At 35.4% G+C, this 21,669-nt stretch overlaps 1 protein-coding gene across 1 annotated transcript in view; it reads right to left on the bottom strand.

Annotated features, from left to right (window-relative positions):
- LOC108754171 (myosin-I heavy chain) overlaps positions 1-21,669 on the bottom strand; it is a 40,499-nt gene that overhangs the window by 1,749 nt on the left and 17,081 nt on the right. Inside the window, exons 4-15 of the mRNA XM_018496291.1 lie at positions 11,778-12,030; positions 9,377-9,711; positions 8,822-9,304; positions 7,334-8,237; positions 6,712-6,964; positions 6,515-6,550; positions 4,691-5,738; positions 3,829-4,418; positions 3,578-3,767; positions 1,846-3,289; positions 1,348-1,619; positions 424-873 (exon numbers count right to left, since the gene is read on the bottom strand). Of these exons, the coding sequence (XP_018351793.1) occupies positions 424-873; positions 1,348-1,619; positions 1,846-3,289; positions 3,578-3,767; positions 3,829-4,418; positions 4,691-5,738; positions 6,515-6,550; positions 6,712-6,964; positions 7,334-8,237; positions 8,822-9,304; positions 9,377-9,711; positions 11,778-12,030 (6,258 nt within the window). The remainder of the gene's footprint in view (positions 1-423; positions 874-1,347; positions 1,620-1,845; positions 3,290-3,577; positions 3,768-3,828; positions 4,419-4,690; positions 5,739-6,514; positions 6,551-6,711; positions 6,965-7,333; positions 8,238-8,821; positions 9,305-9,376; positions 9,712-11,777; positions 12,031-21,669) is intronic.

Here is a 21,669-nt window from a genome sequence, read left to right as displayed (position 1 = left end):
ATATATATATATATAGGATCTAATTACATATATATAATATCTGCATATGTCTGTTACATCAAAAAATCTATATAATGTTTACTGTCTAGAAAAAAATCTGGAATTATTTTTTTCATGGAGAAATTGTCAATTGTATTAAAAATAAAAAAATTTTTCGAGGATTTTATTTCTTTAATATTGATATTTTATTTTGCGAGTATCAAAGTACTATTATAATGATACAAATACTATTTAAGAACTTTCTTTTTAAATTAAATATCGATATTTCGTGTTTATAGTAATTTCTGTTTTATTTTATCTAATATTTTTACTTTGCTTGAAGACGTGATTAAAAATGCCTAGAAAATTAGAAAATTTTCAATAAATTTTTTCCAAAGTTTGAGTAGACATACTGACGATATTTCATCGCTTGAATCACATTACCTGCGACGTAGTGAGGATGACCTTGCTCTGCTTCTTATCCGTACCAGTAATAATCATCAAGCAATTAACGGCAGGCGTATAACTTAAAATACTGCTATATTCATAAGTACACAATGCATTTCTGGAACGGTGTTCTAGGAGATGAAGACCCTGCTGATCAACGGCCAGCCAGAGAACGCGAGGCCAATTCGAAGTAAACGATTGCATCACATCGAAGATTGTCGCGCGGTGCAACGGCCACGATTGGATCAGATTTAAAAAAGCCTTTTTCGCCTCGGGCGGTGTCATTCCACGTAGAGATTGATGGTGCTGGCGCACACCATCCACACACAAGCACGGTACCAGTCTCGATGATAGGCAGTGACTTGATATTGTTCGATAATCCGGTTCCGATATGATCTCCTGACAATCGCCCAATTCCAATTGCGCTTGTAAAGCCGACAGCATCATCTGAAAGTGATATTAGTCTCGTGAAATTCTCTTTGAGCTGATAATAACACAAAGGAAATATAAAAATAATAGTCATGCAATACAGAATACTCAACAATTATATATATATTGTATATATATATATATATATATATATATATATATAATATATATATATATATCGAACACATATATATTTCCTGTCGAAAATTATTTTTATATATATAATCTATACTAAATTCACGAAATAATATAAAAAGAAATAATAAAAAAAGAAATTAAACAAATAGTATCTTATAACTTACTAATTTTTTTATAACTTTTTTTATAACTTTTTTATAACTTATTTTAATATATATTTCAAATGTAACAATTAATGAATTTTAAATTATATGTGTAAAGAATCAAATTTGAAATATAGTTCTATTTAAAATTAAATTATAGTATTAAGAAAATATGAAAGAACAGAGAAGTTACTGCAACGAGGTTACTTACAGCTTCTTTTTCGGTGATAGGAAACCGATCGGCTCGCAAATCGTGTAGCACTTGGTGATACAATAACTCCTTTTCGACAGGATCGTCTAAATTCATGTATTGATCTAAGAACAAATGTTTCTTAAACAGGAAAAGGTGATGCGCATGCTTGCGTTGATGTTGACCCTGCTGCGACGTCCTGTATCGTTCCCACTTAGACATAACGTCAGCTATCTTCTCCTCGGGAATCAGCGATCGTTCGGTCGGTCCCAATACCTCATAAATCGCATAACCTGATAAAGAATAAAAAATAACGATAAAAATCAATTAAATAAAATCCAACTTTAGAACAAATTAAAATGAATTAAATATAAATTTGTAATATTTGCAAATTTTGCAATTGAAGATATGTCCGTATTTAATTAGAATACATGATACTGTAATTCTAACAGAGATCGGAAGAAAAGGAATAGGATATTGACATAAAATAATATAGAAAAATAAAAATATCGAGCATACCCATAGCAGTCTCCTCAAGTCCTATCTTCGTTTTTATGATTTCCATGACGTCCCTAGCGGTCGCGGATGGATGAAATTCGACGGCGTGATATTGACCGTCCATGAAATGGAATCTGGCATAGATCGGCCGGCGATTGATAGTGCACATAATCTCCTCGCGACTCGGTGGCCACTGCCGCCTGCGAGTGCCCTGAGTCTTGTAAAGGCACTTTTCTGCAAACCTCGCGTACTTACCCTCCTCGGTAACATAATCGCTAGCGCATCGTTTCAGGTGTGCTATCAAGTACTTGCGTATCGTCTTTTGAGGCGGTAGGATTACGGAACACGCGAGCGAGAGCAATGCCCAGTGTCGTAAATTGACACGATTATTGGGATCTGGATGATCAGTGGTTTGCTTGATCAACTGGAGGTATAATTCGCCCAGTAGGTTTTCTTTTCGTATACAACGTTCCATTACGGTTTGTATAAGATTCACGTGCTCATCCTCGACCCTACGTACTGTGTCTCCATTTTGCCCAAGTCCCGCGTACGTCAAAATTAACTGGAAAATATTTAGAGACACTTGCTCATCGGGATCAGGCAGTTTCGATAGACTCTGCGGTATCTGTTGCCTGCTGAACGCCCAGTAAGCATACGGGAAACCCTTGTAAGTCTCGCCGTGATCGGCACTTCCATGTTCCTGCCTAAGCTTTTCTATCCGATGCTTCGATAATCTTCTAAGTGTATTCCGAAGAAAACCACCACCGGAATCCTGCGGTTTTCTGAGAATTTCCGAGTCGACTAGAGTTCGCCGACAGTTGATTAGATTGTGATAGAGCCGGATGCGATCTTCGTTAGTAATACACTTGAGTTTCTTCGTGGGTACCTCATTCTCTGTGATCCAACCCGCCAGTGCCGAACAGTAACTCACAATCAGACTACCAATCTCGTTTTTTTGCGGCGTCTCGAAAACGAAACACTTGTGCGAACTATCGGGATTATGTCGCAACAGCGAGAGCGTGATGAACGAGTCGCTCGGATCTAACATAATGCTTTCGACGTCCTGATAACGATACTCGGACAGAACGAATTTATCATCCGGCTTGATTAGCATCAGACCGTCACAGTTAATACCAAGAATCAACTGATTGCCATAAGACCAGTATCCGCGGTAAGTTACATTGAACATCGTTGTGCCATAAAGTGGATACTGCATCACGCAGGATAGATACAGAACTTTAGCAGCGAGCTCTTTGCGTCCGGCACCATATTGTCGGTGTGCTTGCGCTATAATCGGCACCCAAACGTCGTCGCCACGAGCCCGACTGATTCTGTAGGGTAGGAAGCTATCCACTTCGCTGTAATAATCTAATCTATCATTATCCTTGGGATCGCCAAGGGACACTTGTGCTTGCAATCCTGCCAATTGCAATGCCACTTTCTCGGACACCGGAAAATCATCGCACTAAAAATAAATAGAAGAATAAAATACATATAGGATAAGATGATACAATTTTGAACAAGGTACAATTTTAAACAAAATTTTAAATAAAATTTGAATTCAATTTTCGAAATTCAGTTTGGTAACCCTCTTATTGTATAAAAGATACTGAAAGAAACCAAATAGAAAAAAATCAAACTTAAACTCGGAAATCGGATTAAAATCTTATTTCGTTCAGAATTATATCATCTAATTCTAAAAATAAAAGCTTAAATTGTGAAGCAATCTATTTGTTATGATGAAGCATCGTACCTTTACGACGTTGTAGACCGCTTGCGCGTATAGCATGTTAACTTCTACGGGGTCCTGGGAGATCTCTCTTGGATTACGGAATAACCTTCGTTTGAAGACGAAACGATTGTCACCGCTGCCTAAAGTAGTATTGTTACCGCGTCGCAATGTCGAAAACGTCGACTGCGCCGTATTCAATTTGCATTGTTTCCTGCAGTTATAGATGTTATTGTATAATAATTCTACGTGAATATAATTGCGTTCACACTTACATTTCCCATGCAGCAATTACGTCGTACAAATAATCGTGAGCTCGCACGTGCTCCTCTCCATCCGGTCTGCTTTGATAAATAGCCCAACCTTCCAGCGATCGAAGACCCAACTTTTCTCCTAGTTTAGCGACAGCATCAGCAGCTGTGTCAATCGGGTGTACATCGATCGCCTTCGTTCTTCCGTCCAAGAAAAAGAACCTGCATACTATGGTGCCCAATCGTCTCATGGCAGCGATTTCCACCGTAGATGGTGGATGTTGCCTGCAAGATACTTTGGTGTTCTTGCAATTATCTACACACCACTGTACGTACTGTCTCAACTTGCCTTCGAGGGCAAGATTCTTTTTCAGGAAGGAGACAAAATACTTGTAAAGTAGCTTGCTCGGTTGGAAGGCAACGATCGCCAAACACAATAGCAGCCACACGCGTTCCGACCACTCGGCGTTGGGATTATTCGTCGCTTGACGCATACATTGCACAAAGATTTCATCTCTTAACTCTTCCCGCTCGATCCCATAAGCGATGATACTCTGAATCGTGACTATCTCTTGATCCAACTTCATTTCACCGCGAATATACTTACACAAGTCCTAAGAAAAAGAATAATATAACATGATTATATATCCTAATTATAACATTTATAACACAACAAAAAAAAACTTTAAACGGAAAGAAAAGAATTTTCTATAGTTTTTTTATAATGTTAAATGCAATTCTAGTCTCGAAGATGTTCTATGAACTTTATGGCCAGATTGCCGCAGATCATTGTCTTCAAATTATTGATGAATTTACTTAGAAGTTACAAGAAATAATTATTCTTTTCTTTGAGTTTTCTGCAGTGTTATAATTAATGTAGGCGTACCCTGAACACGGAACACGCAACATTCACGTTGTCGGGATCATACATATGAATATGCGAGTTCGGGATGCTCGATCCTTTGTAGTACGTAACCATCTCGTACTTCGGAATGAACTCGATACTTTTCCCGCGCGACTTCCTTGTTAACGTAGCCATTATGGTACCCTCCGGCGAACGTTCATGGCTGTTAAAATAATTCTGCGCAAACTCTACAATGTCGTGGTAGGTCACCTCGTTCTCTTGTTCCTTCTTGTCTTCAAGCTCTTGCAGTTTCCGCTCCACGCGAGTTTTGCGCCGCTGCTCACGTTCCACCGGCAGTTGCTGCACCGTCTGCGATTGTGGCTGCAGCTGATCGTGGCCGTTCTGTTGCGTCTGGGGTATCGTCTGATGATGATGATGGTGAGCTGGATGATGATGACCGGAACTCCTGGACTCTGGCCTGGATGGCGGACTAGCGGCAATTTCTTTGGTTATCTTGCCACTGGGTGGAGGCGGTGGTGGCGATCCGCAAGTCTCACCGTTCATCATCTGGCTCGGACTGCCGCCATTATGAATTGGACTGCCAGAATCATTCGCTTCTCGCGGCAACACTGATTCGTAAATTGGCTCGCCGTTGTCATCTGATGATTCACCATTCACAGCTAAAGGCGGCGCCGGAGGTGGTGGCGGCGGTGGTGGTTCCGTGGGTTCCGGAAGACTTGGTTGACCAAGTTTGCTGCTGCTCAAGTTATTCGAGCACGGCATTCGCTGTTGCTGCTGCGGAGACTGTACTTCTTGCCCATTCATGGGAGAAGCGACCTTCGACTCGGCCTTGGCATTCAATTCTATCTCTTGTTGAATAACATTTTCTAATTCTACGTCAAGATCCTCCACCAATTCGTCCATCTGTTCCCCGATTTCCTCGATAATCTGATTACTTTTAGTTGATTGTACGTCAGATAGGAAGGAAAACAGATTGTCAAGATCCACCGATTGCAAATCCGTGACAGCTATCTTCGAGTTCATTTGCTCGGCCATCTGCGACAACGCGTCGATTTCTTCTTGCACTTTCCTGCAAAATTAAAAAGAAAATTATATTGTCGTTACCGATTGATGTTTTTTCGCAGGAGTGCAGATACTAGTGTTACGAGCAAAGTAAATTTCGTGTAATGTTATCGTGTAACGATGACCACAACGAGGCATTCGATGCAGTAAATTATAAAATAATGCCTTGAAAAAATCAGATAGCAAATTCGATTGAACGTACATCGTCATACACAAATTGACATAAAGATATGTTTAATATAAATATGAAAACGGGTTAAACCGTAAAATCATTGATACATTTTAATGTATAAAATATGTACTCTATAATTCGAAATATTTACATTTTATTTTTATACTCAGATTAAATTAGTGTACAACGATTTTAATATGCATTAGTGCATTCAATTGAATTCGCTAAGAGATACACAATCATGAATAAATTTTAGCTACATACAACTAATCTATAATATTTATAATATATATATGCTATAACTACAATAATTTTATGTTTTCTTTAAATGTTCAAAGATTATGATATTTTATTTAAATTTATATCATTGTAATATTTATATCTTAAAGTCGCGTGCTTTACGCCGTTCTTCTACCTAATTCATCAATTATAAACGTGTGATTTTCTATCATGTAGCGTTTAATATCACAATCGGCTTTTAGTATAAAACCATGCGTATATCAAACGAAGAAGCGATAAGACTCGCGTTTAAGGTAAACGCAATATTTAGCATGCAACGAGTGCATGCCGTCATATACACGTCACACGATCTTTTCCATCGTCGGACTTACCCAGATTCCATCTCGGCAATACCATCGTACTGCGCGCTATAAAAGGAACACAAACGGAAACGATTAATGCATACAATCGATCGGCACGCATAATTAATCGGTTCCATTGTTATCAGTTATCTTACACGAGAATTACCATCGTCGCAAGCAAGGTTTCATGGGAATTAAGAAATTCAAACGGAGTTGATCTCTCATACCTTTGGCTCTCTTCCAACGCCTTCTTATCCTCCATCATTCTTCGTTCCTCCTCCAACCGTTCCCTCTTTCTCATCTCCTCATCGACTCGTCGCATTTCTCGTAGAGCTGCGGCTACTTCCCTCGCAAAGACACCTCGCAAATGACTCTGGATCACTATTGCTGCCCTGCGTTTCCTGATGAACATTATTCGTAACTTCCAACCGCGATACGCATGCTGCATCTTCAGTGTCGCCTCCCTTATACGTTTATACTCTATTGGAACAGAGAATAACATTTCTAAGTATAATACGATTTCCAAACGAATAAAAATATATTGATTATTCCAAATAAAAATATAATATAATTTCTTCAAAGTTAAAATTGAATGTCATATTTCTCTTTCTATATATATAATTTACTCGGAATAAGAATAAGTTTTTAGTTTAAAAATTGTATTATATTTATGTTTTGAAATTTGAAAAATATGACCTTCAGAAAATTTTTTGCTTATTATAATATTTGTTTTTTCGAAACAAACAATTTTTCCCTTTAATATTTTATACCATATTGTTGAAAACAACAGATATTTTAAATTATAGCGAGTTATAGAAAACATATAAAGATAGGAAATGCGGATCATACCTCGTCGTTTAATGTATCCTCGCCAAATCTTCTGTATCACAATGGCGTTCTTCGTTATTACCTGGTTTCTGGAATCCTCCAGAGGCTCGTGCACGTAGCTCCGCAAAAATACTTTTGTCCGGCCAATTTGCCATTCAGTTTGCGGTATACCTTGTTTACTAATCAGACATCTGACCGCCTCCTTCTCGTTAGAGGAAAGTGAGGATCGGCTTTTATCCAGACAACGATATCTCGCAACGAAATCATAGAACGACATGTGTATTGGAAAGCCCTCCTTGCGTATGCGTATGATATCGAGCATACCAAGATACTTGAGTTGGTCCATAACGAGCTTTTCATCGTAGTGATTGGCCATTTTCTCCATGTTCGGTTTGATACAGCGTGCGTACCACGGCGTCGTCCCCTGTAAAACATCTACTAGGGCCTGCAACTGATGCCGGAATGAGTCGCAGAGGGTTGGCTTGCCCTTGGACGTTCCTCGCGACATCGTAGTAGTTGTGCTGCCGGTTGCACGCGCGACAGTACATCCCAATAGATCCTGATAAACGCTGATCTCCTGTACAAACTCATTTGTACTCCTGGACATGAAGTCGAAGAACACGTCCTGCTGTACGTCCCGATTCTTGTCGACAAAACCTTCGACAGTATATGTCACGCAGCCGGCGTAATGCTTGACTCCAAATTCCTTCTCCCATTTCCGTCGGTCATCTCCCTTCACGTAGCACGGATGGCTCTCAAATTCAGCGTGCAGGTTTGTCAGATAAGCTAGATCCGAGCCTTTCGGCATATGGCACTGCTCGGTGAGTAACTTAAGAACACATCGCGGAGGCTTCTCAATTAGCTCCAGGCACATGGTGTTGTCAGTGAAAGTGATGTGGGAGTACTGGATCTCTTCTTGACGATACTAAACACATATTTATTTGATATTTATATATTTATTTATGGCGAATTAACTTTTTGGTAACAAAACAAAAAATGTACTAAAGTAAGGGATAAAATAAAGTTTTAAAGCTCAAATTAAAGTAAACTTAATTTAGAAAATTTAAAATAAAAATATTCGAGCATTAAATTCTCTCTTAAATTATTCAAATTAGAACATTAAGGAAAGTTTGAATAAAAAAAGCTACTTTTATTTAAAAAAAATGAGATGTAACAACTAAAATTGCAACTAAAATTAGATGTAACAAATTAAATAATTCGAGATATTCGAGACTTTTAAGCGTCCCTTAAATAGATGATCAATAATAATATAAAATATTTAATATTAGACAATATTATTGAATCTGAAGACTACATTGAGTCTCTAGACTTTGTTTTGAATTGCTTAAAAGAGATATCAACAAACAGTATTACAAATAATTATACAATATATTGTGCGTCTAGAGATTGCTTTAAGCTCTGATAATTTAAGATTTTAAAAAAACTTGTACAGTTTCTCATACGAATTATTTGATCATATAAAAACTGTGAGCACTGGAATAAACTTACGAGTTCCTGCTCCAACGCAAAGACATAGTGATTGAAAAACTTGTGCAGCTTCTCGTTCGTGTAGTTGATGCAGAGTTGCTCAAAGCTATTCAGCGTAAAATTCTCGAATCCGAAGATATCGAGAACCCCGAGGAACCGCGAGATATCCTGTCCTGGGTTCGTGCAGTTGTTGATGTGGTTGATAAGCCAAGCGAAAGTGCGAGAGTAAAGTGCCTTTGCCATCGCGTGCCTATTCTCCCTGGCCTCTTGCACCTTCAGTGGAATCTCCGTGATATTACCGCGAACATTTATCTGTCGTATCAGCACCACCTTGGTGAGATCCTCTACCTGAAGACCCAACAGCGGCGCAACCGTGTCGACTATATTCTCGTCCTCCTTCGATAACTCGCATCTCTCGCCGTCGACGTCCTCGAAGCTCAAGTTTCCGAGCCACAGGATGGCCGATAGAACTCGGAAAATGCCTTCGCACATTTCCGGCGCGATCTGCACGAAGATGGATAATAATTATTGGACAATAATAGAAGTGCAAAATTCTCTTCCTCGGCAGAGAAATACCTGAAGCACATTAAAGGCGAGCCTGAGAGAATCGAGCTTCTTAGAGTCGGAAATTCCGTCGATCTTCACGCAGCCGGACTGATTGAGATATTTGTAGTGGCTGGCTGGCCTTAGCTTATATTGCTCCGCAAATTCCTTGTCCCTCGTGCCGGCTTCGACCAACTGGTAGAACACGTGATAATTGCGCTCCCCGGGGCTCTGAAAGGTGATACGACTCTGCTCCAGCAGGTAGTCTTGGATGATACATCCCTTGATCATCCACTTGCTGTCGAAACACACCTGCATAAACTTGCCAAAGCGCGAACTGTTGTCGTTCCGTACAGTTTTCGCGTTGCCTGTTTTAACGAGAATAAAATTTCTCTCGTTAAACTTCATCATTCTAATTTGAATTGAGGAAAATTCAAAAACTAAATTTGTTATTACCAACTTTAAAACGTTATCAATATTAAGTGATTGAAAAACAGTATTATTATCGACACGTAAATTATATAAGAAATTAGAAAAGGTCACTCTTAAATAATGTAACACAAGTTTTCTATACATTTCTTATTTTTAATCACAAAATATTTATAATTAAGATCTTTATAAACACAAATAATCTAAATATTGACTTAAAAAAGAAAAAAAGAATAAGCACGCTATCAAAATCTGAAACATAGAGTGTGTAGTCCAATTGATGTATGTCTCCTCAATAATATTTAAATAAAATATATAATACATAATAAAATAATATAAAACAAAACTATTTTTAAAAATTGAAATCACCGTTTTGTGTTATAATTATACAGATCATCAAGGAGTACAAAACGATATACAACGGATAGAATTTTTTAAAGCTTGTCTTTTCTCGTTCTAACTTTTAGTATGGTTGATTGGATTTCTTAATGATCACTGAAGGCATAAATTAGCGCTCAATGACTTCATTTACTACATAAAATTTACATATCGATGGCATTTTAAGGTTAAGAAGAGTTTAAAAGTTTTACAATATTATTGCGTTAAAAACAATTTTTTTAATTCTTTTATAATGCATTTTTAAGAGGAAATATATTTGTTACAAATATCCCTCGAGACATATGCAGAATAGGAGGAGCGAGATCTTCCCAAGTTATTTAAATGCGAAACATGAATAAAACTCTGTGATGAAGATAAATGAGAATAAGCTAGATTTAAAAAAGAAATCATTATCTCTCTCTCTCATGCAGGTGAATGAACGACGCTGTCTGATGTGTTTTATTCATAAAATCTTTTTTCCTCGTGACCTACTTCATTTTCCTTCGTCACTGCATTTAACACCTGAGTTATTCACACTTAGACTACGATTAATGAATCGCGCTTGTTTACTTCTAAACGCACGATTAGGATCCACTTTATCGTCTCCGTTTATCTTCACTTCAGTTGAAACGCCGATTCTTTAATAGTCTATTACCGTAATCCAATTCTGAAGAAGATAAGTTGTTCCTCAAGCTATACTCAATTCATTTTTAGCCCATCGATCCTTTTCTGACATTTAACAGTTCTATACCGAATCTTAAATTCTGACGTATTTTCGCGGGTTGCAATTTATACATAGACTCCTCGACCTTGAGATCAATTTTATCAGAAATATCGACGACAGACACAATTATCCAATTTAAAAAACAAATTTTAAAAATCTCGAATTTTATGATACAACATATTTTCAGCACCTATTCAGATATCTATAATCTAAGTTTAAGATTAACGTATATTTAATCATAATTACTATTCGTGAGTTTAATAGACCCGGACATTTTCTTCATCTATACGTTATAAAAAACTGTTTATAACAAATGTTTTTCACAATTTTACATAATTTTAAATTACATAATACAATTTCTCAAAACAATTATTATTATAAACATTACATGTTACAATTATTAATTAAATTCGTTATCTGTGCTGATCTGTTCAAAAAAATTTACGATCATATAGATCAATATGATCAACAAGCTTTACAAATTAAGAAATAAACAATTTTCACAAAAGATCTTACAACAAACGAAGTTATCAAATATGTGTATCAAAGAAAATAGTTTTTAAATAAAATTAGTAAGAAAGTTTTTAAGTTAATTATATTTTGGGTTAAATTCGAACAAAGACTAGGATTATAAACTACTTTATAATCAGTCTAATCATATTATTCAAGTTTTATTATAGCGATTGAGGAAATATTTCATTATCGGAATTGCTATTAGATTAATTTAATCTAATTAAACGGCAAAATTCATTCCAATTATTTGAGCCAAAGCAGAAGATTTCAATTAGCAAATATTTTCTGACAAATTTGTGTATAGAGAATGGGAGAGAGATATCCGGAAAATACATAATCACAAAATTACAAGCGCAATTTGGAACCTGGATGTAATTAATGGATAATTACCAAATGCCTCGAGGATGGTGTTGGCCTCTAGAATTTGCTGTTCCACCCACGTATCGACGTTGCTAGTAACCGAGCACAGGTACTGTAGGATGAACTTGGTGGTCTCGGTCTTGCCAGCGCCGCTCTCTCCTGATATCACGCAGGACTGGTTGCTCACGGTGTCCTGCAAGGACTTGTATGCCGCCTCCGCCAGGGCGAACACGTGTGGCTCCAAGGCGCCCATCTTCTGGCCGTGGTATCGATTCACGTACTCCTGCGAAAAGACGAGGAAGACGCCCTTTTCGGTGAAACGGGTTCCGGTCGTTAACGAGGTGCCGCCGCTCCTCTTTGCTACAACCTCGTGAGAATGGATGGTCTTAAAAGCCTCGATTCGCGAACAGCATTCTTGCCCCAAAAACGAAAAGTGAACTTGGTCTATTGTGTACTAAAATGGAGAGAGCTTTATGAAGAGCTCACGGATGCAGATAAAAGGCTGACGGATGCTCCAAAGAAAGTCAGCAAAGCGTTGCGTTAATTCTCACATTAGAAGTTTATAAAGTCTATATATTTTTGTGCAGAATAATTTCATAGAGCAAGATATTTTATGTTACATAAAATGTTCATTCTTTCTAAAAAATATAAGATACAATCTTTTGTAACTATAAAATGTTAACATTTACATATTCTTTACTTGAGAAAGAATTCTTTTATATTTATTTTTAAACATTAAGTATGTTTTTTAATACTGCACTTTCTAAACTGATACATACAGTGCAATAAGTTGAAATGAAACAAATGTACTGTATAATGTACTGAAATAATGTATGTTTGTTTCACTTCAACTTATTCTACCGGTTCAGAGTGCAGCAATAAAAAACAGACCTATTGTTTGGTTTTAAAGAATATCTTTTTCAAAATAAATGTCATGTTTCATAAACATTGCAATTGCCTTCATCAGGCCGAAAAGTAATTTGACACTTTACAAAACGTTGACATTTAATGATGTATCAAGACATGGAGATAATCCGCAAATCGTGTAGCTTTTTTAATATTCAATGTTTTTAAATCGCATTGTTTACCTAAAAACTTTGTATCACAGTTCGGCCACAAGCGAACTTTGTCAAAAGGTACTTCTTTATGAAAGAGAAAAGCATATACCTAATGGGAAATGACAATGAAATTGTTGTCGAATCAACATCAATTAGACGTCGATTTAATGATTTTGATTCAATGTCGATTTATCATTTCTCACTGGTGCAATTTCTTCCTGTGTATACATTATCTCATTCAAATTTATACTTGTGTATTTCACTCTATAATCTTAAATTATTAATTAAAATTATTCATAGTCCGATATTTATAGACCAATACTCGTAGACAGTTCTTATTTTCAGATCTTAAGTAATGTATAATATCTTAAGATGCTAATATTGCTCTGTGATTAGCTTATGATATTTTAATACAATCTTAAATATAAGACTATAAATATTGGCTATAAAGTAAAACAGTTTACGTTAAAGTGAGAGTATATTACAGGGAGAAATTATGTGCATCTTTCTCTCTCATAAAATTTTGACAAAATTGCTCACGGCCTTGTTATAGAGTCTCTACTTATACATATTACAGTGATAATTAGATGTGACGTAACATAAAGTGTGAAAGGGCGCGCCAGGAATTTTTTTCATAAGTTGCCTTTAGCATGAGTGAAGAGAATATAGTCACATCAAGACCTTCGTGCGCGATAACGCCATGATAATCCCGGCTAATTCGACTGGAGGTTTGAAAATGTGAGCACGAATATACCGTATCAACCCCCGTAACCCGATTAATCAGCGACGACACCCGATAAGCGCGTGCACCGCCGACGATGACCGAGTTCCACCGTGGCCCTCTTCGTTCAGCCTTCTCCCTCGGGACGCGGATATATACACAAGCACACAAGCTCTGCAAAACGCCGCTCTCCGCCTGGGTTGTCGCTCTCGGCCGTTAGTCTCGCAGCCGAAGTAGTGCAACCCAGTTTCGCGTCGGGCCGCCCGCACCGCCGAGCATCAGACAGCGAGAATGCGCCTCGACGCCCGTTACAAATGGATGAAATGCACTCGGCTAGAATTGCCGCCGTGTGATAACAGAAAAATACATAGTATCGCGACAAAACTACCTACCAAAACCACTCGATGACAGAAAGACTATTTTCAGTACAAATCGACGAGAAGACGCGACTTAATAAATTATTTCTAGCTCCATAGAAGTAATATTATAATTTTTATTATTAGTTACAGCAATTTCCAGCGCTTCAACTTCATTTTTTTTTAAATCAATTTTGAGAGCTGATAACATTATGAAGATCTTTATTAAGTCACCATCTTCACATGACAAAAAACAAACGTACGCGTACACTAAAAGTACACTATAAATTCTTAATTAAATTATTCTTAATTAAACCTTCTGAAAGTATTTAATTTTACTGTACTTACTTTTTTATTTTATGTACTTTTAAAAGTGGAAATTATTAAAATTAACGTGAGACGTACTGTGTGTTTCTTGATAAATATAAATAATAATTGATCTGTTAAGTTAAAATCAAGACTAGGTTAGTATCTAAGCAATACCTAATTCCGGAAAACAAATATAATTGTTATCTTAACAAATGCACAATTACAAACATTCAAATCCAATTCAAATATATCTTTAAAGTACTAATTAGAATTCTTTTTTTTGTCTAATACTTTATGTAAAAAAATTAATCAAATCGATGTAATTACGTTATTAACTTAAAAGCTAAGATTAATTTGTGCTGTTAACATATTTATATAGTAGATCAAACAATTAATAAATTTAATAAATTAATAATTTAATAATTTAATAAATTGACGTTCTGAATATTAATATTGTTACAGAATGATTTAAGACGCTTCAATGTAACTTTAAAAAGTTTTTGGAATTTTGGTATTTTGGAAGGAAATTATTTCAAGGTACATTTGTAGAGCATGAGTTGCTCGAGATAAACCAAGCGTAGTCGAAAAGCTTTAAGAAAACAAGCTAAGATATAAAAATAAGTGTGAAAGAACGCTTTCCAAGCAACGCTCCGGAAGTTTCGACACTTCTTGTTGCTCCTTTTTGAAAAAAGTCGACTGCATCCATATATAAATACATGTCGCATTATATAATACTGCGCTGTTCAACATCGTATCTTCACAGTCTTCTAAACTGCTTAATGTTAAAAGTTTTGAACTTTATAATTGGCTTCTAAAGTTCCAGAGTATTTAAACATTCAAATAAATAATCTTAATATTTGCAAATAGATATCATTTTTATGTCCAATATTTATTTAGAATGTCTGACAGATAATTCGTATTTTTAGATCAAAATATCTGCTTTTATTTTTACTTTAAATTTTCGTATTTATCAGCTGTACTAATTATCGTTATTTGTTCATGATTTAAACGAACTAAAATAATGCCAAATATATCCGCAATTAGATTTTGGAACTGAATACACAGTATTTATGATTATAATTTTGTCATTTATAACTAATTTTTCCTGTTCCTGTGACACGTAGCAATGCTATAATAAATAACGAAACAATAACAAAGTAATTTTTTAAATAGTAATTCGTAACTATATCTACAGTTCTATATTTAAAATTGTAAATCATTTGCATTACTCCATTTAAATGGAATTAAACAGCGTAAAGTAATAAGATCAAATAAATTAAGTCATCTTATTCACGATTAATTGCATCTGTTAAATACCTTGGATAAAAATACTAATTTTTATCTCAAAAGTAATCCACAGCTAACTTCCACTGCTAAAATCAGTGTTGCTTTCTTTTTCAATTAGTTTAAGCTTCCCGCTGTTAAACGGCATTGTCAACACCGATGGTGTTGCAAAGGGATGTCGATTCCTCGTTCCATTTCGTTAGTGGGTCACGTCCATCGATCAGTATCGTCTGTGAGGGAATTGAACACGTGTCATCGTGCTCCGATAGAAACTCATACGATGATTTTTCATCCCGCTTTCGTTACATAAATCGTGCTACGTTAAACGAGCGTTAAACTCGCGACGAAATACATGGACGATTGATTAACGTCAATTTCCGTTTATCCCGGTATAGAGTCGGAGGGACTATTTGCGATCTCCCTTTATGAAGAAATGTTTGCAATAGATGAGTATTCCGAGATCCGAGTCTGGAGATCGGAAACGAATCGACCGATTTGTGATGTTAACCTTTACCGCAAGTGCTGATTGGTTATTAAACCATTACCGTGATATTCGGAACATCTAATCGATTGGTTCAAATCGAATTACGAATCGGTTATCCGATATATAGCAATCCGATATAAGCAATCTCATAAAAAATTGTCAAGTTTTCCCTTGCGTTTATTACTGTTTTATATATATCGCGAAGAAAAAATATCGCAAATAATTTTCAATTTTGATAAAAAAAAGGAAAAAATGTATTGTATGGAATGGTTATTATCTAGTAAATAAATAATAATTCGCATAATCGTATTCCAATAGTAAAATAATTGATTTAAGAACCAATGAAAGTTTCACACAAGTCTTTTGTACTTCCCAGCCATTAATACCAGCAAATATTTGAACAACTTGATTGTGGGTTTACTATGGAAGTAGCAATCATTTACCTCAACAATCCGAGTATATTTGCTTACTTATCGATCAACAAAACGATATTATACATCGCTACTCTATAAATTCTTTGGAATGAAAGCTCCTTCCAAAGAGTGAAAATTAAGCCAGTCTTAACAAAGAGTGGCTCAATTTTCCATTCTTTAAGAGTGTTAGATTTCACTCTTCACATAGTTAGATTTACCTTCAGAGAGACATGTGTCAGATGAATGTAAGAGTGCGATCAAAATCGAATTATTCTTAGCTTGGAAGTGTACAAAAAATGAGCGCAGCAAATTAATAAGTAAATTAAAAAATTGGATTAGTTAATTAAGGCTACTATTTCTTCGCTTTTATATGTATAAAAAGAGTGACTTTTTCTCTCGGACGTTTCTATAAACATCTAACGACATTATATCAAACTAATTTAATGTCTAACATTTTAAAACACTATATGTCGCTCATTTGCTGCAACACAATTCAAAAATTGTTATTATTTTAGTTACTTGCAAAAAAGAACGGAAACATAAAGACAAAAAAATATAAAACATACTTTTATTTCTTTGTAATCAGTTATTACATCAAAATTAATTTTAAATATTACAAAATTTTAATGATTTAACGTATTAAACTTATTTTTTGAAAAATTTATGTTTTTTTATTTTAATTGTGTCGTTATTATAGCAAATAAATGGCATATAACACCGTTATTTCATAATAATTAATTGTATGTATAATGATTAATAATTACAACATATTTTTACATTAATTTTCTTGGTCGATAATTTTAAGAAAGGCTTATACATTTTACGTGGTTAGCTTGAAAATCTATTTTCTCGAAACAGAAGTCAGATTTATCACGAATTCGGATAACGCGAATGTATCTGTAGTTTCCCATATGTTGCTACTCGTTGGTAATTCAATCGCGATTCACACGTGGATCATCGTGATCGCTCTGGCGAGGATCCAGCAAGAGTATCCGGTAGAAATGTGCGGAATTGGCGGCTCCCGAGGCGACCACGCCGAGTCCCGAATCCGATCCGCATGCTTCGCCGCGATCAATAACGCGGGGCGTGCACCACCACTGCGTGCCACCCTCTTCCTTCTAGTCCCGGCAGGAGTCCTCGGTCGGCGGTACCCCAGCTGACCTTCGCAAATCACGCATGATACCGTAGCACGCAAATTTTCACAAGTGTGTGCACGAGGTTAACGTACCGCAGTCACGTGAATTTACCTCAACAATCAGGTTTTTTTTTCCGCACAAATTGGTTCGCGCACGGATTGCGCCATACGCAATAATAGTTTCCAAATTATTGTGTTTCCAAAAAGTAATTTGGACACTAAAAAAATTGCTAAAAATGTAATGAAAACACCGTCGACGTCTTCCTGTCAAAATTTTATTGCAACTTGTCAGTTTGAGGGAGGCTCGAAAACTTTTCTGAACATCGCGCGAGAATATACGGTACCCCCTCTTATTAAAAAATCCCCTGCTCAAAGGTTGCGTACATTGTAGAGGGAGGAGCAGGGGAAATGCAATAAAATGTATAAGCCTTTAGAGAGCCAGCTCGTTCCCAAACACGAGACAAAGTAAATTTTATCGCTGCACTCTAACTCCGGCAATTCTCACCGTCCAATTCAATTTACGGCCGCATGCACCGCCGCTCGACGCTTTCCGTGTCGTATAAACGCGCGGCTGCACAGAATAATATTTGAAGAATTCTTTCAAAAATTTGAAGAGGCCTCTATCATTTGTTGACTTAATATAAAATCTTTCATGTGGCGGAATCTATAGGGTTTTTTCTCGTTTCGTTGAAAAGAAGTATCAAAATTACTCGCAAAAAACTAGTCTTCGTCCAAGTAAGTCACGTAGTGTAGTAACAACAATTTAATAATGATATAATATAACATTAATAATAATATGAAATAATAATATTAAACATTTTTTTTCAAATTTTTAACAATTTTGCTGTATTTTCTTATTAAAAATAGTTGGAGCATTATGTTTCAACTTTACAGAAATGTATAAAGTTTTTTGACTGTTAAATTTAATACAAAAGATAAAATCCATGAACATAAAAAGAATCAATACATTTAAATGTCAAAGTAAAATTTTTAAAAATTTATCTAAAGTTAAAAAAAAATTTAAAAGTTAAATGAAATTTATACACCACTTCAATAAACTAAAGACAAAGCTGCCGAAAGAATAGTTTTGATAAAAATGAATTGAAAATTCCGATGAAATTTCTCGAGAAATTTCAAATTTACCAAATTTTTTTCAAATAGTAAGCTCTGAATTTTTTAGATTTTCAATTTAGCGTTAAATTTTTGCGAAATTTATTGTCCCTGCAACAATAAATTCTTTTCCTCTTTCCATTAGTGGATCTGCTCGGAATTGCTATTCGGTATCCAGAAATAATTCGTCCCTGAGACATATTCAAGACATGTAACTATTGACGATGAGTCTGTGACATGCAAGGGAGCAAAGTCGTCGCGCATCACGTGCACCCGAAAATAGCTGCATCGGTGGCGGGAAAAGGAAACTGCACTGCTCTATATTATCGGGTATATGTGCACTTAGTGTTTCACCCGATAAATGGTGAACGAGCAGAAATTTATTTCGTTCACCCTTGATCGCAAATATCAGCAAGAGCTTGTCGATAAAGGTCTCGCGACACATTTCTACACGAATGAATCAAGTCTGTGTGTATGAGCATCCCAATTAACGTAATTGTTAACATTATCGTCCTATCAAGAACTAAGTCGAGCGTGCTATCGCTCGAGTTTCGTTCCATCAGCGTGACCTAGAAAAACCGTCGTCGAAGAAGAATAACGCTCGCCGTTTCGCGAGTTATCTCGAGGCATTATAAGCACGTTGTGGCTTCCGTTTCCTGTTTTCAAACCGAGGGTCAATACGATAAAAGCGTCCTGCTGCGGTGTATTTTGCGGATTTGTGAAGCCATTCTCGGAAAAACTCGTCCGCCGCAGACATGATAATTTTGCACGAGTATGCAAATTGCACGTACACATGCGACGAGGAAATTCATCGTCGATTAGGGTCCGATGGGAAAGAAACTCGTAAACTCAGCCAACAATATATGTATACTTGAATACAATGTACCTTCCTTCTTGTGGTATTATTTCTTACAACAGTCTATCAATTTAAAATCAATTTTTCCATGAAAATATCAAATTTTCATTAAGCATATTATCAAAGTTATAATTTTTGAGCTACGAATAATTGAAAACGAATGTTTCTACACAAATTTGGCGACCTAAATTTTAGATTATTATATTCTTCAATTAATTTTAGATGGAATCCGTTTTAATATGATTTTAAGAGAATTTCTTAAAAGAAGAAACTTAGAAATTAAAAATTTAATTAGAGAATATATGCTATAATAAATGATGACATTTGAAAAACCTTTGTAGTAATTCTGTTGAAATGGAAATTTTATTTTTGCGAATATACAATTGATTCTACTATTCCTTTTCAAGAATTTTATTCGAGTTCATACATTGTGAAAAATAATGACAAGTCACGTTCTATCCTTTCAAATTCTCCATTAAATTTAACGCCACACGTTGTGCCTACTTTTTTCTCTGTTTGATATTTGCAAACATATAGTTGGACGACCTAAACGTAATTAGTATCTTTATCACAAAGTACCGACAAAGTAATGAAGTGAAAATTTCATTGAATGTTGCGTAATTTCGTTGCTAACGTCATATTATCATGCATTTGAGGCTGCTAAACGGACTGCAGTTACTTCTCGTTTTCGCAATGCGCGTTGTAGCAAGAGCAGCCGCGCGTAAAAAATGCGTTCAACGAGATGTCGAAAGATCCGAGACAGCACTTTTATAGCAAATTTGATTGGACGCACTACTGCGCACTGGTGCATATTAAAGTCATTAAATTACTGATTTAATTTCAGTGTAAAAATGAAATGCTAATAATTATAAATATATATAATTACTTAGCTCGTAATATGTAAGAACAATAAGCAAAAGTAGAAAGCCAATGAACGAGGAATATTTTTTTAAATCAAGATAAGTAAGATTTAATTCATTATTTAATATAATAACAATAAAACTATATGAGTTTCAAACTCACAGAGTCTTCTGAAATATCACAGCTTTTTAAAATGCTAACGTCTTGAATGATAAATCCTTTTATATATTTACGCCCTATATATATTTTACGAAACGAACACAATAAAATTTTAATAATAATTATTATAGACACAAGAAAATTTCGTGGTTTAAAAAATATTTATATTGAATAAGCATTTTTATATCAATTTGTATATTATGGTTTAATGTGCACCAGTGCGCATTTGTATCTCCCATATATAGAATTTGCTATTAATCTTTCATCTCCACCCAGAAAATCGACGTGTATAGCATTTCGCGGCTCTTTTTTCACCTTGCATCACAGAGCGGCGACATCACGCATTATGCCTGATATTTATTATTCCTTGCTGGCGTTTCCGGTTTTTGTCAGCCGCAGGAAGCACGGCGTATTCCGTACGCACAAGCGATCTATCGAGCCCGCCCTATCGATCACTTCGTGTCGATAATGCTCATTCATTGTATCGGATTTATATACCTTACTTGAATGGAAATGTTCTTTCTCCGTTCTGTATCAAAGTACATCTCAAGTAAATAATCTCTAAAAATTGTAAAAAGTATCATATCTACGTCACATCGATATCTAAGTTCTATCTTTAATTTTTCCTCCCAGAGTTTTGTAATATTTTATATTTTAATTTTTGTATTTATATAATATTTAATTTACTCAATTCTAACAATATCTGAATAGATATTCTTAATTAAATAAGTAATTATAATTATTGTAATATAACTCATATAATTAAATAAGTCTTAACTAAATAAGCAATTATGATCATAACTTGTATAATAAATATAAATATATTTTAATTCTAATAAAATTCCATTTATTTTATATTGCTTTCAACATGATATTAAAAATAATGTACTCAAAGAGAGAGAATTAAAACATCAATAATGGATGCTTCCCATTTGGTAATACAAATATCGTTCTAACTTAATCACTAAAGGTCAACAAAGATAATGCTTGTGCCAATTGTGTTATCAAATAGAAAGCACTCAATGATAAAAATGTTTAAAAAATGCAATATATCAAATTTCTCTTTTTCTTCGCCTTTTCATTAAGCTCTTTAATTTAACTCTCCGTCTGTGATTTAAATTCTTTGTTCAGCTCAAATATTTTTTACTGTTACTAAGCTTTCAAAAAAAATTCAGG

The sequence above is a fragment of the Trachymyrmex septentrionalis genome, unplaced genomic scaffold (assembly GCF_001594115.1).
Source record: "Trachymyrmex septentrionalis isolate Tsep2-gDNA-1 unplaced genomic scaffold, Tsep1.0 scaffold77, whole genome shotgun sequence".
Lineage (NCBI taxonomy): Eukaryota > Metazoa > Arthropoda > Insecta > Hymenoptera > Formicidae > Trachymyrmex > Trachymyrmex septentrionalis.
Note: the sequence above shows the minus strand (reverse complement) of the source record. Positions and strands in the feature narration are given on the sequence as shown.